This window comes from Caretta caretta, chromosome 2 (assembly GCF_965140235.1).
Source record: "Caretta caretta isolate rCarCar2 chromosome 2, rCarCar1.hap1, whole genome shotgun sequence".
Taxonomy (NCBI): Eukaryota; Metazoa; Chordata; order Testudines; family Cheloniidae; genus Caretta; species Caretta caretta.
Genome location: NC_134207.1, coordinates 266,086,132 through 266,110,642, shown reverse-complemented (window position 1 = coordinate 266,110,642; position 24,511 = coordinate 266,086,132). Strand labels below are relative to the sequence as shown.

Sequence of the window (24,511 nt, the reverse complement as noted above, 5' to 3'; positions counted from 1 at the left end):
TAAGTGCCTGGAGGAATTTAGCTCCTGCTAATATTAATTAGCTATGCTGGTTTAATTTTCACATGCAATGCTAAAAAAAATAAAATTGGTTGTCTTTGCTGTTGAGTAGCCTGATAAGCTGAAGATTGAAAATCATGGGTGCATTTGAGGCTGCTCAAGTCCACACTAGTTAGCACTTATTATTGTCATACATATCCATGTACCCATGGCAGTTTGTAAGAACGGCTTTCATTTTTTTGCCTCATTTTTTGTTATACACCATTCATCTGAACTTCATGTGGGTATACAAGAGCCTGAAGCATCCAGCAGCTTCTCTTCAGGGCTTGACATATCCATTTGCTTATGGCCTCAGGCAACAGATTTCTTTCTGAAGACAGGTGAATGGCTATCTTGACTGCAGGAAGAGAGGTTTTGCACCATCAGTGTGGGTTTTAATTGTTATATATGTAATCACTTTTAAATAAAGAACATGTTAGCTATCATTTTAACACACCCAGAATTTCAATCTGAATTTTTAAAAGGTGACAACTAATTGCAAATTATTTTATTTCCTGTTGCATAGGACTAGTTGATGTATTTTACTGTATCTGATCACTGAACCGTAAATTCTGGTTTCCAAGCTCCAGGAATGGCTAATAACATGATGCTTCAGAGCCAGACAACCCTTCCCTCTTAGAAATGTACCCACACAATTGTCTAGTGCTGTAAAGGAATGTGTATAAAAGTGCCTGTCTTAGCCCTCGTGGCAATGAACTTAAACTCTGAACGAGATTTGATTATAGTTAATTTATGCTATATGTAAACATTAATAATTTTGCCCCTTTGAAATCTAGCTGTGGTATGTAACTCAGCAGGTTTACTGTATGATCTGTTTCAGAGTAACAGCCGTGTTAGTCTGTATTTGCAAAAAGAAAAGGAGTACTTGTAGCACCGTAGAGACTAACCAATTTATTTGAGCATGAGCTTTCGTGAGCTACAGCTCACTTCATCAGATGTATACCGTGGAAACTGCAGCAGACTTTATATACACACAGAGATCATGAAACAATACCTCCTCCCACCCCACTGTCCTGCTGGTAATAGCTTATCTAAAGTGATCATCAGGTGGGCCATTTCCAGCACAAATCCAGGTTTTCTCACCCTCCACCCCCCCACACAAATTCACTCTCCTGCTGGTGCTAGCCCATCCAAAGTGACAACTCTTTACATAATCAAGTCGGGCTATTTCCTGCATAAATCCAGGTTTTCTCACATCCCCCCCACCCCCATACACACACAAACTCACTCTCCTGCTGGTAATAGCTCATCTAAACTGACCACTCTCCAAGTTTAAATCCAAGTTAAACCAGAACATCTGGGGGGGGGGGGGGGGTAGGAAAAAACAAGAGAAAACAGGCTACCTTGCATAATGACTTAGCCACTCCCAGTCTCTATTTAAGCCTAAATTAATAGTATCCAATTTGCAAATGAATTTCAATTCAGCAGTTTCTCGCTGGAGTCTGGATTTGAAGTTTTTTTGTTTTAAGATAGCGACCTTCATGTCTGTGATTGCGTGACCAGAGAGATTGAAGTGTTCTCCGACTGGTTTATGAGAAACTGCTGAATTGGAATTCATTTGCAAATTGGATACTATTAATTTAGGCTTAAATAGAGACTGGGAGTGGCTAAGTCATTATGCAAGGTAGCCTGTTTCCTCTTGTTTTTTCCTACCCCCCCCCCCCCAGATGTTCTGGTTTAACTTGGATTTAAACTTGGAGAGTGGTCAGTTTAGATGAGCTATTACCAGCAGGAGAGTGAGTTTGTGTGTGTATGGGGGTGGGGGGGATGTGAGAACCTGGATTTGTGCAGGAAATAGCCCGACTTGATTATGTAAAGAGTTGTCACTTTGGATGGGCTAGCACCAGCAGGAGAGTGAATTTGTGTGGGGGGGTGGAGGGTGAGAGAACCTGGATTTGTGCTGGAAATGGCCCACCTGATGATCACTTTAGATAAGCTATTACCAGCAGGACAGTGGGGTGGGAGGAGGTATTGTTTCATGATCTCTGTGTGTATATAAAGTCTGCTGCAGTTTCCACGGTATACATCTGATGAAGTGAGCTGTAGCTCACGAAAGCTCATGCTCAAATAAATTGGTTAGTCTCTAAGGTGCTACAAGTACTCCTTTTCTTTTTGTATGATCTGTGAAATAATACTTAATTTCTTTTAAATTTAATGGCTTTTATTTTCTTCAAGTGATTCCTTGTTCTCATACGATTTGATGAGGTAATAAGTAGCACTTTATCATGCTCTTCAGCCACATTCTGTCCACGTCTTATCCTTTTCAGGACCAAAAAAAAAATAAAAAAATAGGCCCCATTTAGGAAACCATTTATGATTAGCGCCCTAGAAGCTGTGTATCTTGCACTGTGATGCAAAAACCACAAATTTGATTCCCAGTCCTGCTCTCTGGTTCTCTAGGCTGCCGAAGGACAGCACGAACTCGGGGCAGAAAGCATGTTTTGCACCTGAAATATGGGTACAGTCTTTCTGAAGACTTCCCCACCTATCTCTTCTACATAAATCGTGGTAACTTAGAATGGTCTCTGCCTATCATTTGTGCCAGCCTAGCTCAGGCTAATTTCTATCAAGATTTTAAGATTAATTCCTTTGAAAGTTATATTCTTACCCTGCACTGAAAAAACTAAGCTAGAGTTTTACCATTACTCAGTGTGTAGCTGCAATGAAATTAAAATAGGATTGTGTGCATTAAAAAGAGGTGGAGAATAGATACGTTGCGTTAACATCTTGGCAGTCTTTTCTGAATATCGTATCTGGTCATGAATTTATCAGAAAATAATGCTCCTGACTGCTCTTACATCATGTTGATGTAAGCTGAATAGCTGAACAGTGATTTCTAAAGAGTAAATCAATTTTAGTCCAGTAGCAAATGATAAAGATTGAGTTAATTTTAGATGGAGTGATTTTTGTCTATATTGATATGTTATAATGCTGCCTTAACCTCCCCACAGGAAGAAGAACAAATCCCATCGTGATATCAAGCGAATGCAGTGTGAATGTCCGCCTCTTTCCAAAGAAGAGAGAGCTCAAGGGGAGGTAGCTTGTGGTGAAGATTGTCTCAATCGCCTACTCATGATAGAATGGTAAGTACTGTTAGGTGAGATGTCAAAATGGAGCTCATTATCTTTGTGTTGCCATTTGCAGTGACATATATTGATACGTTGTCCTTTTTCTTTTGGAGATCAGAATTTAAATCCTAACTTAGGGCTTGTGAATGAGTTTAGTAGTCTCATATTAGTCTCTGAGCCTATCACAAAAGCACTGAAGTGTCTGCTCAGGAGGCTCAATGCACTGCAACCTAGGCTTGAGGGAGGCTGGAACGGGGGAGGAGTAGCTTTCCTTGCAGCTGCCATGTTTTTCAGTTTTTTCTTCTATTGCCTACCTCTCCTCTCTCACTAAGCTCTTTCCCGGCTCTTTCCCGTCCCTTTATCTTGAGTCCTCCTGCTTGGAAGGAAGTGGTAGCAGGGCTGAGATAACTGCTGCTCCATGTTTTCAGTTGGCAGGAGGCAAAGAACTGGGCAAAAGGAGCTGCACTGACAGCTAACTGGCAGTCAGATTTGTTTCCTGATAGATGGAGACATGATTGTTACCAAGTAAGATGGGAGAAGAGGGATGAATGATATGGACCCTGTAGTATCTAAGAGGCTGGATCTCTGATCAGTCCAAGCTCTAGAAGCAGGGAAGGGGGCAGTCTCTCAGGAAGAAGCAATATAAAATATACAGGACAGATGCCAGTATGTTGATTTAATCACAGTAACACTGTGGTTCTAAAAAAATCTTTGTCTAAATGTAAACTATTCAAAATTGAACATTGGTTGTCAGGTGGTTACATTTCTTTATAGTGAAATATGTTTGTGGGTTTTGCACTTAATTCATTATTTATTGGTTCATGTCTATTTCCCAGCTGTTTCCCAAGCTGCTTCTGTTGTCACTGCCAACCCACTGGGAGCTGATTGTTCTGTTTCCTCTACTTAGTTCTTCCAGGTGCCCAAATGGGGACTACTGTTCCAACAGGCGGTTCCAGAGGAAACAGCATGCAGATGTTGAAGTGATCCTGACTGAGAAGAAAGGCTGGGGACTGAGAGCTGCGAAAGATCTCCCATCGTAAGGCTTTCCTCTTCATATGACCTTTTAATTGAGTTATTTCTCAACAAATGGAAAACAAGTTGCCGGCATTCTCTCATTTTCATTACTTATAGTCAACCAGCTGAATTTCCCCCATCCTAAACAACCTTGGCCCCACCTACTCTCCTCTCCTTCGCCCTTCACCTCTAAGCTCATTGAATATGCCTCTTACAGCTGTTCACACATTCCTCTCCTGCAGTATTGGATCTCCTCCAGTCTGCTTTCAGTCCTCTCCATATTACCAAAGCTACTCTCCCCAAAAGTACTGACAGTCTTTTCCTAGCTAGATGCTATAGCCAGTCCTCCATTCTTGTCCTCCTTGGCCTCTGTTTCTACTACTGTTTGTCACATACTCCTTGAAATCTTATGGTCTCTCTTTGTGACTCTGTTTCCTACTATCTCTCCTCCCCTCTGATCACTACTTTGGCTACCTTTGTTGGTTCTTCGTTCTCCCCTGCCTTGTCTGCGTCGGGATCCCACAGGAATTGGTTCTTGGTCCTCTCCCCTCTTTCCCTTTTCAGACTATTTCTGGGTAATCCCATCTACTCACATGCTTTTAACTACCATTTTTACACTGATGATTCATGGGTCTGACTTTCCACACTTGACTTGTCTCCCTCTAGCTAATCCCACATCACAGCCTGTTTGACATTTAAACTTCAGGTGGCCAAAACTGAACTCCAGATCTGTCCACTGAAATCCTCTCTATTCCCCTTAATTTTCTGACTGTGACTACACCACCATCCTTGTGGCTGAGGCCAATTACAATGGAGACATTTTTGACTTCTCTTGCTGAACTGATCTGTAAGGCCACAGTCATATTACATCCTTCATATCTCCCCTCCATACCCAGCTCTGCTGTAATGCTTTTGAGAAATCAGCCATTTAATGATGGCAGGTGGGGCATATGGTACTACATATGATATTGCTGGTACTCATTTGTTGTTAACCTACATATATTTGACTATATCCCTTCCCCCCTCCCCCCCACCTTGTTACTTCTCTAAATTTGAAAGCTCTGTGGGGCAAGGGCCATGGGTTTATGTGTTTGCACTAGGCACTGTACAAAAGGGCTCCAGTCCTTATCAGGGCCTATGGGCATGATTGTAATACAAATCTATTAGAATGTTGCCAAGAGACACCCCCCCCCCCCATTAGTATTGGAGTCACATTGTGTTAGATGCTGTACAGAGTTACAGGCCCTGCCCCGAAGAGCTTGCATTCACAGGCACAACAGCTGGGTGTAACAAAGTGTGATACTCAGAAGAAAGACACGGAGAAAAGTAATGGGAGGAATATGCTTTTATATAAGTGAAATGTGCACAGCTAGGTGGTTTCAGGTCAGTTAAATTTTCTTAAAATATATCTGAAAAGTCCCTACTGGCTCTCTACCCACTTAGGAGTTGGCTGTTTCCCATGAGCACAGTAGAAAGGAGTTGTTGGGGGGCATTGATGTGAGGACAGGATAGTGTCTGCATAGACTAGTTTAGGGCAGGTATTCCATGCAGAAGAGGCAGTGTGGAAGAAGTTGCAAGGGTGCTTATGGGGAAAGCAGACAAAATGGACTGTGAAGGAGGCAAGGGGAGACTTCATTAGAGACAAAAGTGGATAAATAGGGAGAGGCTAAGTTGTGATGGCCTTAAAGGTAAATTCTATGCCTTAAATACTGGATACATTTTCCTGACTGCTTATATGGTTTAGACAGCATCATTTCCTCCCCCCCCCCCCCAATATATTTCATATCCCTTCAGAATGCAAAGAGAAAATTCAAGTGTTTCTCTATAGAATGTGGCAGTTAGATTTTCTCCCGCAAAACCTTTTGTAGTTGCACACTTGGTTGTTCTGAAGAACCAAAATTGTGCATTGGCAATTGCATCAGACTCTGAAATTTGCGATTCAAACAGCCGTGAAAGGGAGCCAGCCAGTAAGTCTGTTTTGTCTCAAGTGCATGTGACTATGGGAAGTTTTAGATGACACTGTCTTGTATTTTGCTATGCAGCAATCTTCTGGTGTCCTGGAGTTTTTAATATTCCCTTGGAAATTCTGATTCTTTGCTTCTGTTGAAGCACGCTAGGAACCCAACAGAAGTTCTTTGCTAGCTTTTTACAAGAGGACACATTTGGTCTTGTAGCAGCTAGAAATATTGCTGTCCTGTCAGTTACGTGAGCTTTTGCATGAGGAAGACAGCGGGTGAGTTTTAATGTGAAGCAGTCCTTCACAAATGAAGCACGATAGTGCTTAAAATGTAGTGAATGCTGAGCTGCATATTTAAAGCAATATGTTTAACTGGCGACCTCTGTACTGAAAGTCCGTGTAAAAGGTAAATAACCAATCTTTCAAAGTTATGGTTATCTTATGTATTGACTGTTGAGAGTAGTCATAATCTACTCCTCTCAGTTGTACAAAGTTTTGATAAGGATGAGCTTGAGAGGTGTGACCATGGCTAGTAAATCAGTTACCAGGTTGCAGTGTAATATACTATCAAAAATAATTTTGATTGATTCTGGCCTGGGTATGCAAAGGCATCACAGTTTAGACCTCCACAGCTGTCCCAGAGGTGAGTCTCTATACCTTTTTGGGAATAGTGCATTTGGTACTGGGCTCCTTCATATCAGAGAATGTATGCAAACTGGGGATGAATTCAGGGAGGAGCAGGAAAATATTGAGGAGACAGGACTCACTTAGGAGGAAAAATGTAAAGAAGAAAATCTGTATAGTTTGGCAAGGATGAAAGGGACATAAACCCAGGAGTTGGGTTGGCCCAGCCTGGTTTGCAGTGCTTTTAGAGCAGGTACTCTTTTAGCTCAGTGCTGCTGTTTTTCTCCTCACTGTGCTCTGTGCTCCCATTCCCTGATGGTAGCACCACCGCCCCATCCTAGAGTCAATGATGCTGAGTTCAGAGTTGTGCTGAAGCATAAAAGCCCAACAGAAAGTGCAGTCAGGACTGTAAAAGGGAAAAGAGCCAGCTGGAGCCATAGCACACCCATCTGAAAACTGTTGCTACCAGCTTCCCAGGAGGCTGAGTTCTGCCTCATTGTGCCTACCCCAAGGCAGAGCCAGGGAAAAACCCAGCAACTTCATGAGAGAATCATGTGATGGGGTCTCGGTGATCTCAGTTGTGGCTTTCTGAAATACCAGGGGCCTGGTTTATTGGATAAATGGTCAGGGGAGATGGAATAGAGGAGCCTGACTTATGAACACAGGATCTTAGAAGAGATGGGTAACAGACATGTGGGTTGGGGTATAGATGGTCTAGACTACAGATTACAGGAGTTCAGGGAAAATGGGGTGCATAGGGTCCATGCTTTGGTGTAGCAAGTGAGGAATGTTCAGTTCGAGGGGTGCTCAAGAGGGTACCGTCACTACCTCCCTGCTGAGCCCCCTCCTCCCAGTCTATCCTCCGATGTTTGCAGGGTATGAAACTCTAGGGAGTGAAAGGAGTTTTTTAGGATGTGATGAGAGTGTAACGGGGATTAGTGGGATGACATTAAGAAAAGGGAAATATCAGGAAAAAATTCTCGACAGTGCAGCCTACTAGCCAGGGGAAGTGTGGAAAGCCTGAAGCATTTCAAGCCAGATTGGAGAATGCCCTGGATAACTGTAGCAGGGCAACAGCTCTGCTGGAGTTAAGGTTAAAGCCATTTTTCTGCTTGGAACTTGACTCTTCTAAGTGCTCTCAAATCAACACAGTTACTCGGATTGACTTGAAATTTGGTGTGCCTCATGGGGGCACCAGGTTCTGTTACTGGTCCAAATTTGGAGACTATTTTGGAGATCAGGGCATTTCTGATATACAGCCCCTCCCCACCATCATCCCCCAAAAATTCCAGTTTTCTTAAAGTGGAGAGAATCTGGCAACCTTTTTTGCTCACAGATAGAGATCAAATCAGGGCTTACATCGTTGCATCAGGGTCTCCAGCACTCGAGGGTTGCCCCAATAGAGTGCCTAGCACCCACCAGCCCTTTGAGGGAAATCAGATTAAAACGTTATTTGAAAAAGTTTGCTTCTCCTTTTCAGCTTGTTGCAAGCCTCACGACTTGTGCTTATTCTCACTCCTAATAGACTACACAGAGCATGTCCAGACAGAGGCATTAACAGGATTGTTAACCTTCAAAATTTCACAGTAGTGGGATCGCTCAAGAGGATAAGCAGTCCTTTGAACCTGACCCATCTAGTGCTAGTTTGAGTCCCACTTTGTTCAGAAATCTGGAAAAGCTTGGGAGGCATATTGCTAAAATCTGTCTCTGCCAGGGTTTTTTATTTTGTGAAAATGTAATCAAAGTATTTTTGGGGGGAGTGGAAGGGGACAAAACCTCCCACACTAGACATGGGGAGAGGCATTTTAGGAGGCATTTAGGAGGCCTCTGCAGGGGCCTGTGCCCCTGTCCCTGCCCATTGCGTGTTCTGGGATCTGGGGGACCCTGTTCCACTTGGGGTGTCTGAACCCATCTCCCTGCCCCTCCATGTGGGCTGGGATCTGGAGTAGTGGGAGTGGTGAAGGTAATGCAAATTTAAACATCTGAAATCCAGGAAGTGAATAGTTCAGATACATATCACTGGAATGTGTGGCGGTGGGGCCTGGTTTGGAAGAAGGGTGGACTGGGTGGACATGGGGCATGGCTGAGGAAGCCTGGCTGAAGCAGCAGCAGGAGTCCCAGGCTGGAGGTGGGCAGTGAGAGTGAGGGACCCAGCTGAGTGTGCAGCTTGGGTTACATAACCAAGGTAGCTTGTGGCCCTCCAGTAAGCTGCTGCCTCTGATACATATATGCAGCAGCATAGGACGGGAGACAGCAAAGAGCAACTTCTTACATATTAATGGCTTCTACGGTGCCAGCTAATGGCTTAATGGGATGGGAAGGGATAGCTGGAAATGTTGGGAGGGCTACATGTTGTGGGGAATGATGGGGCAGGAGGAGAGAGAGGCACCATTCTTCTCTCACGCTTAAAGTTACTGTAATGACCATGTAATAAAAACTGTCAAGGTTTTGGGACAGACCATGGATGAGATTTCTCTTACAGGCCCTGGCAGCAGCCAGATGCTGCAAACCTTTCAAAGCACTGTCGTTATCCCCATTCTACTACAACAAAATGTAGAGGAGTGGGGAGTGGAATCATGTAGCAATTGTGTGGTCTAGTGGCAAGACCTCTGGAGTGAGACTATTCCTAGGTGTGCCACTGGTCTGCTGGGTGACCTGGGGCATGTCACTTCGCCTCTCTGCACTCAGTTTCCCATCTGTAAAATGGAGGTAATGATCTACATTTCTTTGAGATTTACTGATAAACAAGGCCTGTATAAAAGCTAGGTCTTTTGATTATTACCTAGCCATAGTAGCATATCAGCTGCAAACCTTGGCGAGAACTACAACTGCTTACATGACCACCAACTTCTACCAAAAACATTTCTCTTTTTATTCAACAAAGCCAGGAAATTAAATGGGAGAAAAAACTTTTAATGCCAAATTAAGGTTGCCTGGCGATAGCTTATGCCCTTCCAGAATGTTGAGTTCAGAAAACCAGGAAATACAATGCTGACGCAATCTTAACTCTGTCCTCTTTGAGCAACAACAGTCCTAACACACATACTGCCACTCAGCCTTTTCACTGTACTAGACAGGTACTACCTGCGCAGACTGTATGCTCAAATGCAGCCTCCTCCCCCAGTCAGAATACCATCCTTTGATACTTTACAACCACGCCATACCCTTTTACAACCCCTGCACACAGAATGCCACCTAAGCCTATACTTTCTTCTACCTACCCATCTTTAAATCCACAGACTGCTCTCATACTCTACCTTGCTACTGGCAAGAGGTCCCCAGTGCCCTGCAACTGACACAGTCTATACAATTCTGTATTGAAATGATGCAGACTGGAACCGTAAGGTATTTATGTATCTCTTTCCTTTGATACCACACATGGGGGGGGGGGGGGGGGGGCGGGCTCATTACAGATCTCCTTAGATCACAATCACAGCTCTTTCAAGCTGCTCCAAATTTTTCCTCCCATCATTCAATACAGCTGCATCTAACACAATGAATACAACTTGAGGGAATGCAGATAATTCCCAGTAGCTATTACCAGCTCCAGTGGGGCAGAGTTATGGTTGCATGGGCATTTACCTTAACTCTGTATATCTGGATATCAGAAGTTTTGGCATAGCAGAACTCGATGTTCTGGAAAGACTCAAGCTATCACCAAGCAATTATAACACTGTGCTAATAAAGTTTTTTTGCCATTTAATATACTCTGTGGTGCGATCCTGTGGTGACTCTGAGGGAGATGGAGCAGATGACATAATAAGTCTCTTCCTTCTCTAATTTGGGGTTCATCTTTTCCTAAAAATACAAAGGATAGGTAGTTCCCTGTTCATCCCTGCCCACAAGATCAACGAGGTACAAAATGAAACCATCACAGATAGCTTTTCATGTTGTTTTATTCAAATCTGACAGTGCACATTCTGCTGAAACTCCTTATATTCTTCATCTCAAAGAACTTCCTCAGTAAACTATAATGCGTTTATATGATAGACTCTGCTTAGCAAGGAACTTTCTCTGAAGTGCCTTTCATGTTGCTTTGTAAATAACTGTGATAATGTTAGTTTAAAAAAATCACAATTGTCCAAGGTATAATGCACTTAAAACTCTTTTCAGAGTAACAGCCGTGTTAGTCTGTATTCGCAAAAAGAAAAGGAGTACTTGTGGCACCTTAGAGACTAACCAATTTATTTGAGCATGAGCTTTCGTGAGCTACAGCTCACTTCATCGGATGCATACCGTGGAAACTGCAGCAGACTTTATATATACACAGAGAATATGAAATAATACCTCCTCTTTGTTTCAGTACAAAAATCTAAGCCATATTGACAGCTCTAACAGCCTGTTCTGTGAGTTTGTCTCAACAACAATAGCTTTCATCCTTGGTATTTAACTTGGTTTGCTCCTAAGCAGATAATGATGCTTTTCCTCCTGGGGTCTTGTAGTAACACGTTTGTGCTGGAATACTGTGGAGAAGTGCTGGATCACAAAGAGTTCAAAGCCCGAGTGAAAGAGTATGCCCGAAGTAAGAACATTCACTACTACTTCATGGCACTGAAAAATGATGAGGTGAGTGGCAATGTATACACACTTGTAGGAGGGTGTGTGTGTGTGTGTGTGTACAGCTCTAGGTAAATACAGTGTTGACTCAACTTGAATGTGCCATGTACAAATAGCAGTTTTTTTCTCAAAGTCCCAAATCCCTGTTTTTCATTTAAGCCCTTTTACCTGACAGGAGCTATATCAGTGTTACTGGCTACTTATAGCTAATTTAAGCTATTGATAAACTAGTAGTTCTTAATTAGTTGTCTTTTGTAAATCCCTGCATTTGGAGTTAAAGCCCTAACTGCATGGATCTGGAATAGTTACAAGCCTAAGCAAGATTCATGGGCCCTAAGGCTCTGAGGGGACCATGTCTGTAAAAATACATTAAATATTTTCCTTTCCATGTAAGCAATTTCTGTAGTTGGCCATGGGGCAACGTGGTCCATTAGACAATCTTTGTATTAAAACATGATCTATGCAACAAAAACATTTCCGATCTCCTGGTGTGGATGTTGTTGGGGCTGCATGGGTGGGAAATAGTTTTAAAGATTTAAAAAATAATAATAACCCCAGAACCCAGGAGAAATAAACGATGCATACTGTCTTCTTAATACTATGGATAGCAATGTAAATCAAATAATCGTGTCTTGTTTTCTCAAACACAATTTTTATTACTAAACTTTTTTTCTCCAAAGCTATTAAGGCTGATGCATGAAACAGGAAAGAGTTATTAAAATTCTTATTGAAGCTTTCATCTTCACCTTGCTACATACACATGATGCCTTTTGCTTCTACCATAGCACAGAGGAGAGGAAGAGAGTGCTTTTTGCTATAATTACTTTTCACTTTCAGATAATAGATGCAACCCAGAAAGGAAACTGCTCCCGTTTCATGAACCACAGCTGTGAACCAAACTGTGAGACGCAAAAGGTGAGCTTCAAAGAAAACCTACTGTTGCTTTGTTTTCAGTTTTGTTTGAGTTTTTTTTAACATACTCAGTAGAAAATTCATTTGCCATTGACCTTTGCCTCTCTATCATTCAATCACTGCTATTCAAAAATAAATATATACCTTGGAAACCGGCTAATACAGACACTTCAATTTGGGATTTTAAGATCCTTCGGAGATGTTTTCTGCCTCTTGGAGGATTAGCAATGTCACTTGCCAGAGTTCCTTAATTGAATATAGAAACTGGGGTCAAGCCTGGTTATTGTAATAATCAATGTTGTCATCTATTTTTTTTCCTGCTCTAGTGGACTGTGAATGGACAGCTAAGGGTTGGCTTTTTCACCACCAAACTAGTTCCATCAGGCTCAGAGCTAACATTCGATTACCAGTTCCAGAGATATGGGTAGGTATTTTTCCTGTTTGTCTACTTCAGTGTTACGAGTGGGTCTCCCAGAGTGCTCATACAATTAAGAAATTATGCAGCAAAACTGACCAGTGAAAAGACATCCAAATGTATGTGAACAGTGGAAATCAAATTGGAGGTTGGGGATGAAAAAGGTAATAGGATGATCTAGTCAATGTCCTGTCTAATGGTGTAGATTTTATGATATTTCTTTCAATCTGCCTTTAAATGTCCCAAATCTGGAGGCTTCCCCCATTTCCCTTGGGAGACTGTCCTACCGTCCATAATATAGGAGTTTTCCAGATACTGACTTTATATGCTCCTTTTCCTAACTTCATTCCTTTGCTGGCTATCTGAGCTGCACTCCTGTTTTACATAATTCCTGTTTTCCACTCCTGCACCCCTTAGTGTTTGACAGCTTTGCAAATATTTGTAGACAAATACCATGTTCCTCCTCCCCTTACGCTCTCTCTCCCACTCGCTATCTCTCCCTCCGCCTCCCCATGCATAGACAAGCTACAGCATACCTATTTAACTCTGTCTTTCCTTGTAGAATGGTCCCTCAATGCCCTACTTGTTACTTTTATCTGAAAGTCCTCTAACTTGGAAAGCTATATGTACTATTCCAGTTCTCACCCTAGGTTTACAGCAAAATGCTTTTTTCTCCCTGCTTCATACTGTGATGCCTCTGCATTCTGCTGTGTGTGGTATCTGACACATGAATGAGGCACTCTGTAACTTAAACAGAGTTGAATTGTAGAGAAATTTATACTCAATGAAACATTCTTACTAATACCATTTTAAAACATCTTGCTATTTGTTTAATGAATAGTCTCTTCCTTTTTTTGTATGGTTTGGGTGGAATGGCCCACTCCTACAGACACCATTCCATGTCAGAAGGTACTGTATATTTAGAATTTGAGGGCTGGAAATAATTTAGTTTGTCTAAAAAAAAAAAAAATCACCTGTTCCAAAACGTCAAGTACTCTCACGTGGTCACCCATTCCAAGTAGTAACCAAGCACAAGCCTTGCCAAACTTCTGAAACCAGACCATATGAGGCCGTCCATCTACTAGGAGAGTCAGTCTTCAAGCATTCCTACTGCTTTCCACTTTTGATCTAACATACTGTAACTCCCACGATACATCTGTACATCTGAATTAGTATTTGTTTAATGTACCACTAACATAATTTTATAAACTGCTGTCCCAGATGAAAATATAGGAGAGTTACAGTGGCAGGAAAATGTTAACCCTTTGTATGAAGTATGCAAACTATTATGAAGACACATGAACTTGCTTTGACATGTAACAAATATCTCCTCAACCCTCTGCACTCACTTGCACCTAGGTGTATTGCACTGATGAGCATGTAGAGAATTACACATAGGGAAGTGTTCCTGAAGTTAAGGAAACAAATGTACTGCTCATTCTAAAATCCATAACCTTATTTCATATGCAAATTATTTCAAACTATTCAAAAGTCTTAGTTTTTATTCAGGACAAACTGTTACCACCTGGGTTGAGTCCCTGCAATGGACAGGCACCATTTTGCTGTCCTATACCCAGCCTGGATCTCGCATGCCTGCAAGCCCACTGGGTCTAGGCAGCATCCAGACACTGTCTGTAGCTGTGGTCTCTGTCTCACTCCCAGGGTGCAGACTCCCTGTCTGGCACCCCTCTGTGGTACAGTGGATCCCACAGTCCTGCTGCCCTGGGCCCCAAGACTAGTGATGAACCCTTCAGATCTCCTCAGAGGTCTATACATGCTATCTCCATAGCCACCCTCATGGGTACTCTGGTGTGTAGTTTAACTCTTCAGGGATATGTGGCAGATAAAGTAAGGAATATTGAGGCTTTGCAAAGGAACCTTTTAAACATATATATGCTTCACTTCGAGACAGCACAGGAGGTTTACAGATCTATGTACAAATGGCAGCACACTTCCCCACTGCTCCGAGACTATGCTCACCCCTTCTGTGTGTCCTTAGGCCCAGTGTGTGTGAGGTTGGGCTCTTCCTTATGCAGGCCTTTTGCTTCCTGATGATGTTTCCCAGTGGGAGAGAGGATTTGGAGCAACCCTGCCCTTAACTAAAGTTTCTGTCTCCTTTGTCAGGAGATTCACTGGCTGTCTTCAAAGCCCTAATCATGTGGCTAAATTCCCAGCCCACCTGCCTCTCTTAACCCCTCCTCCCCCACCACACACCAGCTTCCCTTAGGCCCTCCTTTTTAGCAAACCCATTGTTCTCATAGGGGAGTGGTATTCAAAATTGGTAGCCCCTTGATGTGCCTCATATTCGGGCACCAGACTCCATAACATGAGTGATGATGCAGTCCAACATGACTGTTACAGTCTATGGTGAAGGACATAAACAAGTTTACACTCAAAATAGAAGCTGAAATACAACATGGTTTTCACAAAATCAGGCTGGGGACCCAGTCAAGTCCCCAAATTGTCACTGTTCTATGCAATTTGAAGTTTTAAATTGGTCATTTTTGAGTTCCCTAAATACCAAGAGAATTGGTAAGCATGTGAATTGCTGAAGAAAGCTTTTTTTCTCCTGCCCCTGTTGGGTGAGACCAAGCATGAGACTTTCATCTTCAAGGTAATTTATTGAGAAAGTTATTTTGCAAGGTGGGTTTTAGAATTGTTCTGCCATGACCGCCTTAACCATGTAGTGTTTCAGGCATAATGATAAAGTGGTTGTTTATATTGGGGCTTGCAGGCACTGCTGTAGTCAGGGATCAGGCTCCAGTTGTGCTAAGCAGTGTACAAAGGAGTAAAACAAAGACAGGCCCCGAGAAGCAGGTAGAAAAACAGAAGCACTATAGTTAGCTAAAAACAGCCGGGAAAATGAATGAAATCTTGCTTTCTGTCTGTTAGAACTTGACACACAGCCTGGAGTTGAGTTTCCATAAGTGTTTGCCCAACTTCCTATTAAGGAGATATGGGAATACACTAACCATAAAGAAATTGAAGAAGTTTGTTTGCGTTTGGGAGAGATTGCATCAGCCAGAACTGAAAGGACCTGCCATGTACAGTGGTTTATAACCCTATAGACTGCCTTCTTGTGCAGGAGGGAAACTGTGTGAAACATTCTGTTTAGAAACCATTTCATTTATATGTTCGATGTAGCAGAACAAAGTGAAGGGGAAAAAATTAAAAGAATCACATAACAAACAGAATTGTCTTAAGAATATTTGTTCAGAATTTTCCAATAGCTCTTCAGTAGCCATTCGAAATAACATCTTAATGGAAAGAAGAAAGGATAAGGAGTGATTGTACAGCACAGTAGTTGTTCTTCACGGACAGTAAAATTAAAATGCATTTAGTAGTTAAGAAAACAACCCTGCTGTGAATGCCATCAATCTGTTACTAACCTCTGCAAACTAACTTCACCTGTCACTCATACCCCTTGAACAGCAAAGAGGCTCAGAAATGCTTCTGTGGCTCAACTAACTGCCGGGGTTACCTGGGAGGAGAGAACAGGGTCAGCATCAGAGCAGCAGGAGGAAAAATGAAAAAGGAACGCTCTCGTAAGAAAGACTCGGTGAGTGTGACCCTTCCTTGTTTGCTTTGTACAATCTACTTTCCATAAGGAGGCGATCTTTCTTATCGAGGTCTCAAAAGGCAGCCTTAAGAAGGGGACAGATCTCTTCTGGGATCAAAGAAAGTTTAGTGTGAGCCCAAAGGTTTCATCAGAATATTACCAACCGCAAACCCTATTTTACACACGTGTAAAAACACAAGCAAATGCAGCACACTTAAGGCCAGCATAGGATAGAATGATTTTTTTTAATATATAATGCATGCTCGTGTGACTTCTTTGCGAGCTCCCTTGGTTCTAGGCCAAGGTGATTGCAAGTTCAAATCTCTCACCACAGCTTCAGGGCTCACCCACTGCAGGAAACAACTGCACTGGTTTAACTGCAATCCTCTGAGGTGTTGAACCAGTGCAGCCGTTCCTTGCTTTCTTGCAGTGGGTGAGCCTTGAGGCTGTGGTGTTAGATTTGAACTTGCATTCACCTTGGCTTAAAGGCCAGTGTGAGCGTGCATTATATCTGCTTTGACATCAGTTTTAATTGTTGTATTTGCTGCTCCATGTAATACATTTCATTTATACAGAACGAGAGCCTTTCCTAGGTTTCATCAGGCCTTCTACTATTTCCTCCAAATAACTTTGATCAAGGTCTTTATCTGAATTCAATCGTTTGATTGGGTTGTAGTGGTGAACTTACAGTGACGATGACAAGCCCCCCAGGAAACTCTCATGAGAAGCACAATTTAAAGTGTGTGTGTGGGGGGGAAATGCTTTACCTCCTGATTACAAGTTTCCGCTAAGAAACTGGAGGGATCCTTTTCACTATCTGTAAAAGGTAGCTATTTCTTGGCTTATGGGAATGCTAATTACCCTCCTTGAAAACTGCTTTTACATTTCTGTGCCCTTTTGCCTTCTGAAGCTAGCAGCTTCCTTTTTATTGACCATATCTCTGTTTGGGTGGTCAGGGAATTAAACTTCTTAAAATTGACCTCTTCTATGTTTACATTTTCCGAGAAAAGTGTTTTCCTACTTGTCTTCCTAAAAATAGATTATAAATTACATTTGAATGATATGCTTCTCTCCAGCAAACTTCATTTTAAGGTATTCACAGGGTGTTGCAATTCTCTGCATTAAATAAGGTATTGATCAAAAAACTTTCAGTTTTAATTTGAGAACAGATATCCAAGTCTTTGCACCCTTGGATCAGAGAATGCAATCACATTGACTTAAGATCAGACCACTATCGTCCTATGTTTCAGATTTCCATGAGGGCTTTCCATTAGGGACAGAGCTGCCTTTAGTACAGAGCAAGCCAAAGCTTCCATATTCTACCTGCTTAAGAAGACTGCCTGGTCAAATCCCACACGTCGTCATCACTTATAAAGTAGAGTTAAAATATTAATTACTGCCACATTAGATCATGAATATTTGTCCCAGGTAATTTTTTTTTGTTCATATAAACTTCAGAGTGAACATTTTCTTATTACTGCCCCTGTGTATATCTTGGATATAGAGAAACCTTTGGTTTGGGCGTTCTAAATTGAAGCAGCCCTAGCCATGTTTTAAATAGCATCTCCTGTTTTCATATATGAAAAGGTAAATTTGAAACCAGAATATCTTGGTAAATAGTACAGCCAGAATTTCCTTTGCAGAGCATTCTGCATGTGTTAAATGCACACAACAAAGGACATAGGCAGTGCATAAGGTTAGAATGTGTGGCAGAAGCTGAAGCTTCAAGTCTAGATGGAAGATGCTGTGTTGCACACATTTTTGCTCCCAAGAAGGCAATCGGATTTTCTACCCCCCACGCCCCACCCCAATTTTACTGGTCTAAACCGCTAACCTGAGAGAAAAGCACAGCGTGTGAAGTATTCTGAATCTTTATTCAAGGAATGACTGAAAGAGTCAGAGGAGAACTGTGGGGCGACAAATAAAAAAAGCTATAGATGAAATCAAGTATACCTAAAAACTAGGTTTTTTTTTCCCTTTCAGTGTATGAGATTTGGTCATGAGAGACTTCTTGTGGAACCTCAAATCCAGAGAATAAATTCTCTTAACAGCTGATTGAATGGTATCTTGTGAGTCTGATAGGGTGTTCTGTGAGTTTTATAATCATTTTCCTTTGACGTGGTAGGTGGATGGGGAGTTGGAAGCGCTGTTGGAGAATGGAGAGGGGCTTTCAGATAAGAACCAAGTTCTCAGTTTATCCCGGTTGATGGTTCGGATTGAAACTTTGGAGCAGAAACTCACATGCCTGAAACTCATACAGGTGAGAAGATCCCAGCCATGTTGAATGAGGAGGGAAGTGAAATTATGTGAAGTATTTTAAATAATGTGTTTAAAGGCTAGTGAGGGAGAGGGAGAAAAATGGAAAATAGTTTTAACAGTTGTGCCAATATATAAACTGGAGGGAAGAGCTACTATATTTAGTGTGGCAAAGGGGTAAGTTTGCAGCCATATTTAAAGAATTTTTAGACCCTGTGTAGCTCCAACCCTTTAGCCGTAGTTTTTTGCCTTTTGGAGGGTTAGAAAGGTGACGTGCACAGTCCTTTCTAGACGTTAACTTAAAAGGGTCATTTTGACAAAATCATCCAAAAGCAGTGATTGATTTGGCTGAGATGAGAATAATTGTTACCAATATTCGAAGATGTCTGATAAAATAAAATTTAAAAGGAAACGAATGTAGAGGGAATAACCTGGACATCTTAGAATGAACTTATTTGCAATTCTCTTCTAAAACCATCCTGAATTTTTGTCTCTCTGACTTAGTGGAAAAGATTATTGGTTATGGCCAATTATCTGCTCACTAAAAACAAAACAAAACCAGGAGGACTTGTGGCACCTTAGAGACTAACAAATTTATTAGAGCATAAGCTTTCATGGGCTACAGCCCACTTCATTAGATGCATAAATGGAACATATAGTAATACACACACACACACACACACACACACACACACACACACACACGATAAGTTGGAAATTATCATACAAACTGGGAGGCTAATTAGTTAAGATGAGCTATTATCAGCAGGAGAAAAAAACTTCTGTAGTGTTTTGTTAGTCTCTAAGTTGTCACAAGTACTGCTGTTCTTTTTGCGGATACAGACTAACACGGCTGCTGCTCTGAAACCTATCTGCTCATTCTAACTTCCTGTTAAGTTTTTGTGCTGTAATACCAGCTGGCTACCAGGGAGGCTTGTTTTCTTTCTGCATGCACTATTGCATTAAAAACAGCTGTTCCTGTTCACTTTAAAGTTCCTGTAGATTTTCGGTGATGCTGTTAGATATTGGCACATGTCTAGGCTTAGCTGTCTGCGTTGTGTGCATTTTTAGTAGCATTGAGTTTTGTCAATAACATGCACGCAGTTCAGTAGTTAGCAATGTCAGGATGTGCAAATTAGGTTTTAGTCTCTGAGGAAGTTGCTGACTGTTTCCATGGATTCTCTGTAAATGTCTCCTCTAGAACACACACTCACAAGCCTGCCTGAAGTCCTTCCTGGAATGTCATGGCTTGTCTCTCCTCTGGATCTGGATGGCTGAGCTGGGCGATGGAAGGGGAAGCACTGTGAACAACCTGAAGCTCCAGCTAGAGGTCAGTAATTGTCTCAGGATTTCCAATCACTATTTGTACATGAAGCTTTCAAAGCAGCTGTAGTAATTGCTGAGAAGAGGGAACGTGATCATGTATGTATGAACAAAAATATGATGCATCGATTCCAAAGCCAGAAGGGACCATTGTGGCTATTTAATCTGACCTTGTGCATAATGCAGGCCAGAGAACTGCCCCCCAAAATTCCTAGACCGGATCTTTTAGAAAAACTTCAAATCTTGAAATAAAAATGGTCAGTGAAAGAGAATCCACCACGACCTTTGGTAAGTTGTTCCAATGGTTAATTACTCTCACTGGTAAAAATGTGTGTGGCTTTTTTCCAGTCTGAATTTCTAATATCTTTAGATTGAAGAGCCCTTTATTAAATATTTGTTCCTCTTGTAAATACTTATAGACCAGGGGTAGCCAACGTGAGCCTGAGAAGGAGCCAGAATTTACCAGTGTACATTGCCAAAGAGCCACAGTAATATGTCAGCAGCTCTCCCCCTCACCTCCTGGTAAGCTCCCACCCCCACTCCCAGTACCTCCCACACACCGGCAGCCCCAGCAATTAGTGCCTCCCCGCACCTCCCGATCAGCTGTTTCCTGATATGCAGGAGAGTCTGGAGGGGAGGGGGGCAGGAAGGGGTGGAGCCGGGGCAGGGCCTGTGTCAGAACCAGGGATTGAGCAGTGAGCACCCCCCGGCACATTGGAAAGTTGGCACCTGTAGCTCCGGTCCTGAAGTCGGTACGTATACGAGGAGCCGCATATTAACTTCCGAAGAGCCACATGTGGCTCCGGAGCCACAGGTTGGCCACCCCTGTTATAGACAGTAATAAAGTCACCCCTTAACCTTCTCTTTGTGAAGCTAAATAGATTGAGCCCCGTGGATCTGTCACTGTAAGGCAGGTTTTCTAATCCTTTAATCATTCGTGTTACTCTTAGAATCATAGAATCTCCAGGTTGGAAGGGATCTCAGGAGGTCATCTAGTCCAACCCCCTTCTCAAAGCAATCCCCAATTTTTGCCCCAGATCCCTAAATGGCCCCCTCAAGGATTGAACTCTAAACCCTGGGTTTAGCAGGCCAATGCTCAAACCACTGAGCTATCCTTCCCCCTCTCCAATTTCAACATCCTTCTTGAGTTAGTGTTTAACTTCATTTTGAAGTCCACAGACAGTGAAGTACAATACATAAAGTCAGGTTTCAGAGGAACAGCCGTGTTAGTCTGTATTCGCAAAAAGAAAAGGAGTACCGCACAGACACACCCCTGGAACCCCGACCTGGGATATTTTATCTACTACCCAAGATCCATAAACCTGGAAATCCTGGGCGCCCCATCATCTCAGGCATTGGCACCCTGACAGCAGGATTGTCTGGCTATGTAGACTCCCTCCTCAGGCCCTACGCTACCAGCACTCCCAGCTACCTTCGAGACACCACTGACTTCCTGAGGAAACTTCAATCCATCGGTGATCTTCCTGATAACACCATCCTGGCTACTATGGATGTAGAAGCCCTCTACACCAACATTCCACACAAAGATGGATTACAAGCCGTCAAGAACACTATCCCCAATAATGTCACGGCTAACCTGGTGGCTGAACTTTGTGACTTTGTCCTTACCCATAACTATTTTACATTTGGGGACAACGTATACCTTCAGATCAGCGGCACTGCTATGGGTACCCGCATGGCCCCACAGTATGCCAACATTTTTATGGCTGATTTAGAACAACGCTTCCTCAGCTCTCGTCCCCTAAAGCCCCTACTCTACTTGCGCTATATTGATGACATCTTCATCATCTGGACCCATGGAAAAGAAGCCCTTGAGGAATTCCACCATGATTTCAACAATTTCCATCCCACCACCAACCTCAGCCTGGTCCAGTCCACACAAGAGATCCACTTCCTGGACACTACAGTGCTAATAAACAATGGCCACATAAACACCACCCTATACCGGAAACCTACTGACCGCTATTCCTACCTGCATGCCTCCAGCTTTCACCCTGACCACACCACACGATCCATCGTCTACAGCCAAGCTCTGCGATACAACCGCATTTGCTCCAACCCCTCACACAGAGACAAACACCTACAAGATCTCTGTCAAGCTTTCTTACAACTACAATACCCACCTGCAGAAGTGAAGAAACAGATTGATAGAGCCAGAAGAGTTCCCAGAAGTTACCTACTACAGGACAGGCCTAACAAAGAAAATAACAGAACGCCACTAGCGGTCACCTTCAGCCCCCAACTAAAACCCCTCCAACGCATTATTAAGGATCTACAACCTATCCTAAAGGATGACCCAACACTCTCACAAGTCTTGGGAGACAGGCCAGTCCTTGCCTACAGACAGCCCCGCAACCTGAAGCAAATACTCACCAACAACCACATACCACACAACAGAACCACTAACCCAGGAACTTATCCTTGCAACAAAGCCCGTTGCCAATTGTGCCCACATATCTATTCAGGGGACACCATCACAGGGCCTAATAACATCAGCCACACTATCAGAGGCTCGTTCACCTGCACATCCACCAATGTGATATATGCCATCATGTGCCAGCAATGCCCCTCTGCCATGTACATTGGTCAAACTGGACAGTCTCTACGTAAAAGAATAAATGGACACAAATCAGATGTCAAGAATTATAACATTCATAAACCAGTCGGAGAACACTTCAATCTCTCTGGTCACGCAATCACAGACATGAAGGTTGCTATCTTAAAACAAAAAAACTTCAAATCCAGACTCCAGCGAGAAACTGCTGAATTGGAATTCATTTGCAAATTGGATACTATTAATTTAGGCTTAAATAGAGACTGGGAGTGGCTAAGTCATTATGCAAGGTAGCCTGTTTCCTCTTGTTTTTTCCTACCCCCCCCCCCCCCGATGTTCTGGTTTAACTTGGATTTAAACTTGGAGAGTGGTCAGTTTAGATGAGCTATTACCAGCAGGAGAGTGAGTTTGTGGGGGTGGGGGAGATGTGAGAAAACCTGGATCTATGCAGGAAATAGCCCGACTTGATTATGTAAAGAGTTGTCACTTTGGATGGGCTAGCACCAGCAGGAGAGTGAATTTGTGTGGGGGGGTGGAGGGTGAGAAAACCTGGCTTTGTGCTGGAAATGGCCCACCTGTTGATCACTTTAGATAAGCTATTACCAGCAGGACAGTGGGGTGGGAGGAGGTATTGTTTCATATTCTCTGTGTGTATATAAAGTCTGCTGCAGTTTCCACGGTATACATCTGATGAAGTGAGCTGTAGCTCACGAAAGCTCATGCTCAAATAAATTGGTTAGTCTCTAAGGTGCCACAAGTACTCCTTTTCTTTTTGCGAATACATAAAGTGTTAATGAAAGTCATATGTGGTACTTTACCTTAACATAAAGTACAGATAAACCCATAACTTTTTTCTTTAAGTACATTAGTTCATATACAGAAAGCTTGAAATACCTGGAAGGAATTTGCCTTTGATTTTCCTTAAACTTAAGGGACACATACCAAGCTTTAAAAAAGGGCACTGCTATTACTGGCTATTCAGGAGTGGGGGACTGGCTGAAGGATCCAGAGTTTGCTCTGACAATATCTATCATTGAAATTATTTTCTTCTGCTGTTTTCTGTATGTACTTAATCACCTTAGCATCACATACAAAAATCATTTTGGTGTTTACTTTATTAATAGAGACACTTGTAGCCAAAACATAAAATTCTTCTTTCTCCAGAAGAACTACTTTCCATTCCTGGGGCCAGCATGTGACAGCAGAAATTCCAAAAATTTTCGAGTTCTGAAGACATGCACAATAAATGGTCATTACTACTTCTAAACGTCAGTTCATTTTTCATAGCTGCTGATAGAGGAGCTCTCTTTTATATCACTGCTGTTAGTTTAGTGCAGTTTCTCTCAGCTGTTTAGAATCGTGAGATTATTTTTCTCAGATTTTCTTTGAGTGGTACCCTCTCCTTACAACCTATCTATTTTTTTAAAAAAAAAATGCTGCATAGAGGTGAAATCCAAAGGCTCTTGCAACCATGGGTTACTTTTCTTTTTCTCTTGTCCCTGTTCACAATATTTTTTTTACAGAAATAGCTGAGAAGGAGCCTAGATTGTTTGTAAAATGCCCGTTATGGTAGATGTGAGCCATGGCTGATGTCTTGCAATAGGCTATCACTTGGCTCTCTAGTATCTTAGTATTGTCTTTGTGAGTTGGGATGAATGTTTCCAGAATCTGGTAACCCAGCTGGTCATCAAGAGTCTATTGGTGTAGGCCTAATAAAATAGTCCCTATGCAGACATCTTGACATTTCCAAAATGGCTAGGGACTCCCTCCAGTTGAAGTTAATAGGGGGCAAAAAGGCTTCTTTCTGCTATAAATATGGTAATGTTTTATGGGGTGGGGAGACCAGTTGACTCCATCATCCATGTCTCATCTGTCCTTATCTTGACAAAGATCTTGCTTCATTAGCATTATAAAACATCTGTTCTCCTGGGCCAGATTGTCACGCTGCCTCAGCTATGGGTGAGATGTACTAATCTCCTGGGCTGTTAAACTTTTGCGCTATCACAGTGCACACTCTGAGCTTATGGGCCCATCAGGATCCTGTACACATCCCACAAGATTCAGCGCAGTCAGCATCAGTGCTTACTCTGACGCTGTTGTTCTTTTCAGTGCCAATGGCCTTGATGCAACTGTAATTGACATCTGCTGAGTCAACATCCCTTCCACACCTGTTTAATGCATCAGCCTGAGCTTG

At 42.4% G+C, this 24,511-nt stretch overlaps 1 protein-coding gene across 6 annotated transcripts in view; it reads left to right on the top strand.

Moving 5' to 3' along the window:
* The window catches only part of SETD2 (SET domain containing 2, histone lysine methyltransferase), a 149,618-nt gene that overhangs the window by 39,705 nt on the left and 85,402 nt on the right, over positions 1-24,511 (top strand). For all 6 annotated transcript variants that reach the window (XR_012667320.1, XR_012667321.1, XM_048837340.2 and 3 more), the window contains exons 4-11: positions 3,009-3,140; positions 4,033-4,161; positions 11,163-11,286; positions 12,115-12,192; positions 12,516-12,613; positions 16,037-16,163; positions 18,289-18,423; positions 19,621-19,749. Coding sequence is in view for 4 of the 6 variants with exons in the window: in XM_048837340.2 (XP_048693297.2) it covers positions 3,009-3,140; positions 4,033-4,161; positions 11,163-11,286; positions 12,115-12,192; positions 12,516-12,613; positions 16,037-16,163; positions 18,289-18,423; positions 19,621-19,749 (952 nt within the window). In the remaining 2 variants the exon portion in view is untranslated. The remainder of the gene's footprint in view (positions 1-3,008; positions 3,141-4,032; positions 4,162-11,162; positions 11,287-12,114; positions 12,193-12,515; positions 12,614-16,036; positions 16,164-18,288; positions 18,424-19,620; positions 19,750-24,511) is intronic.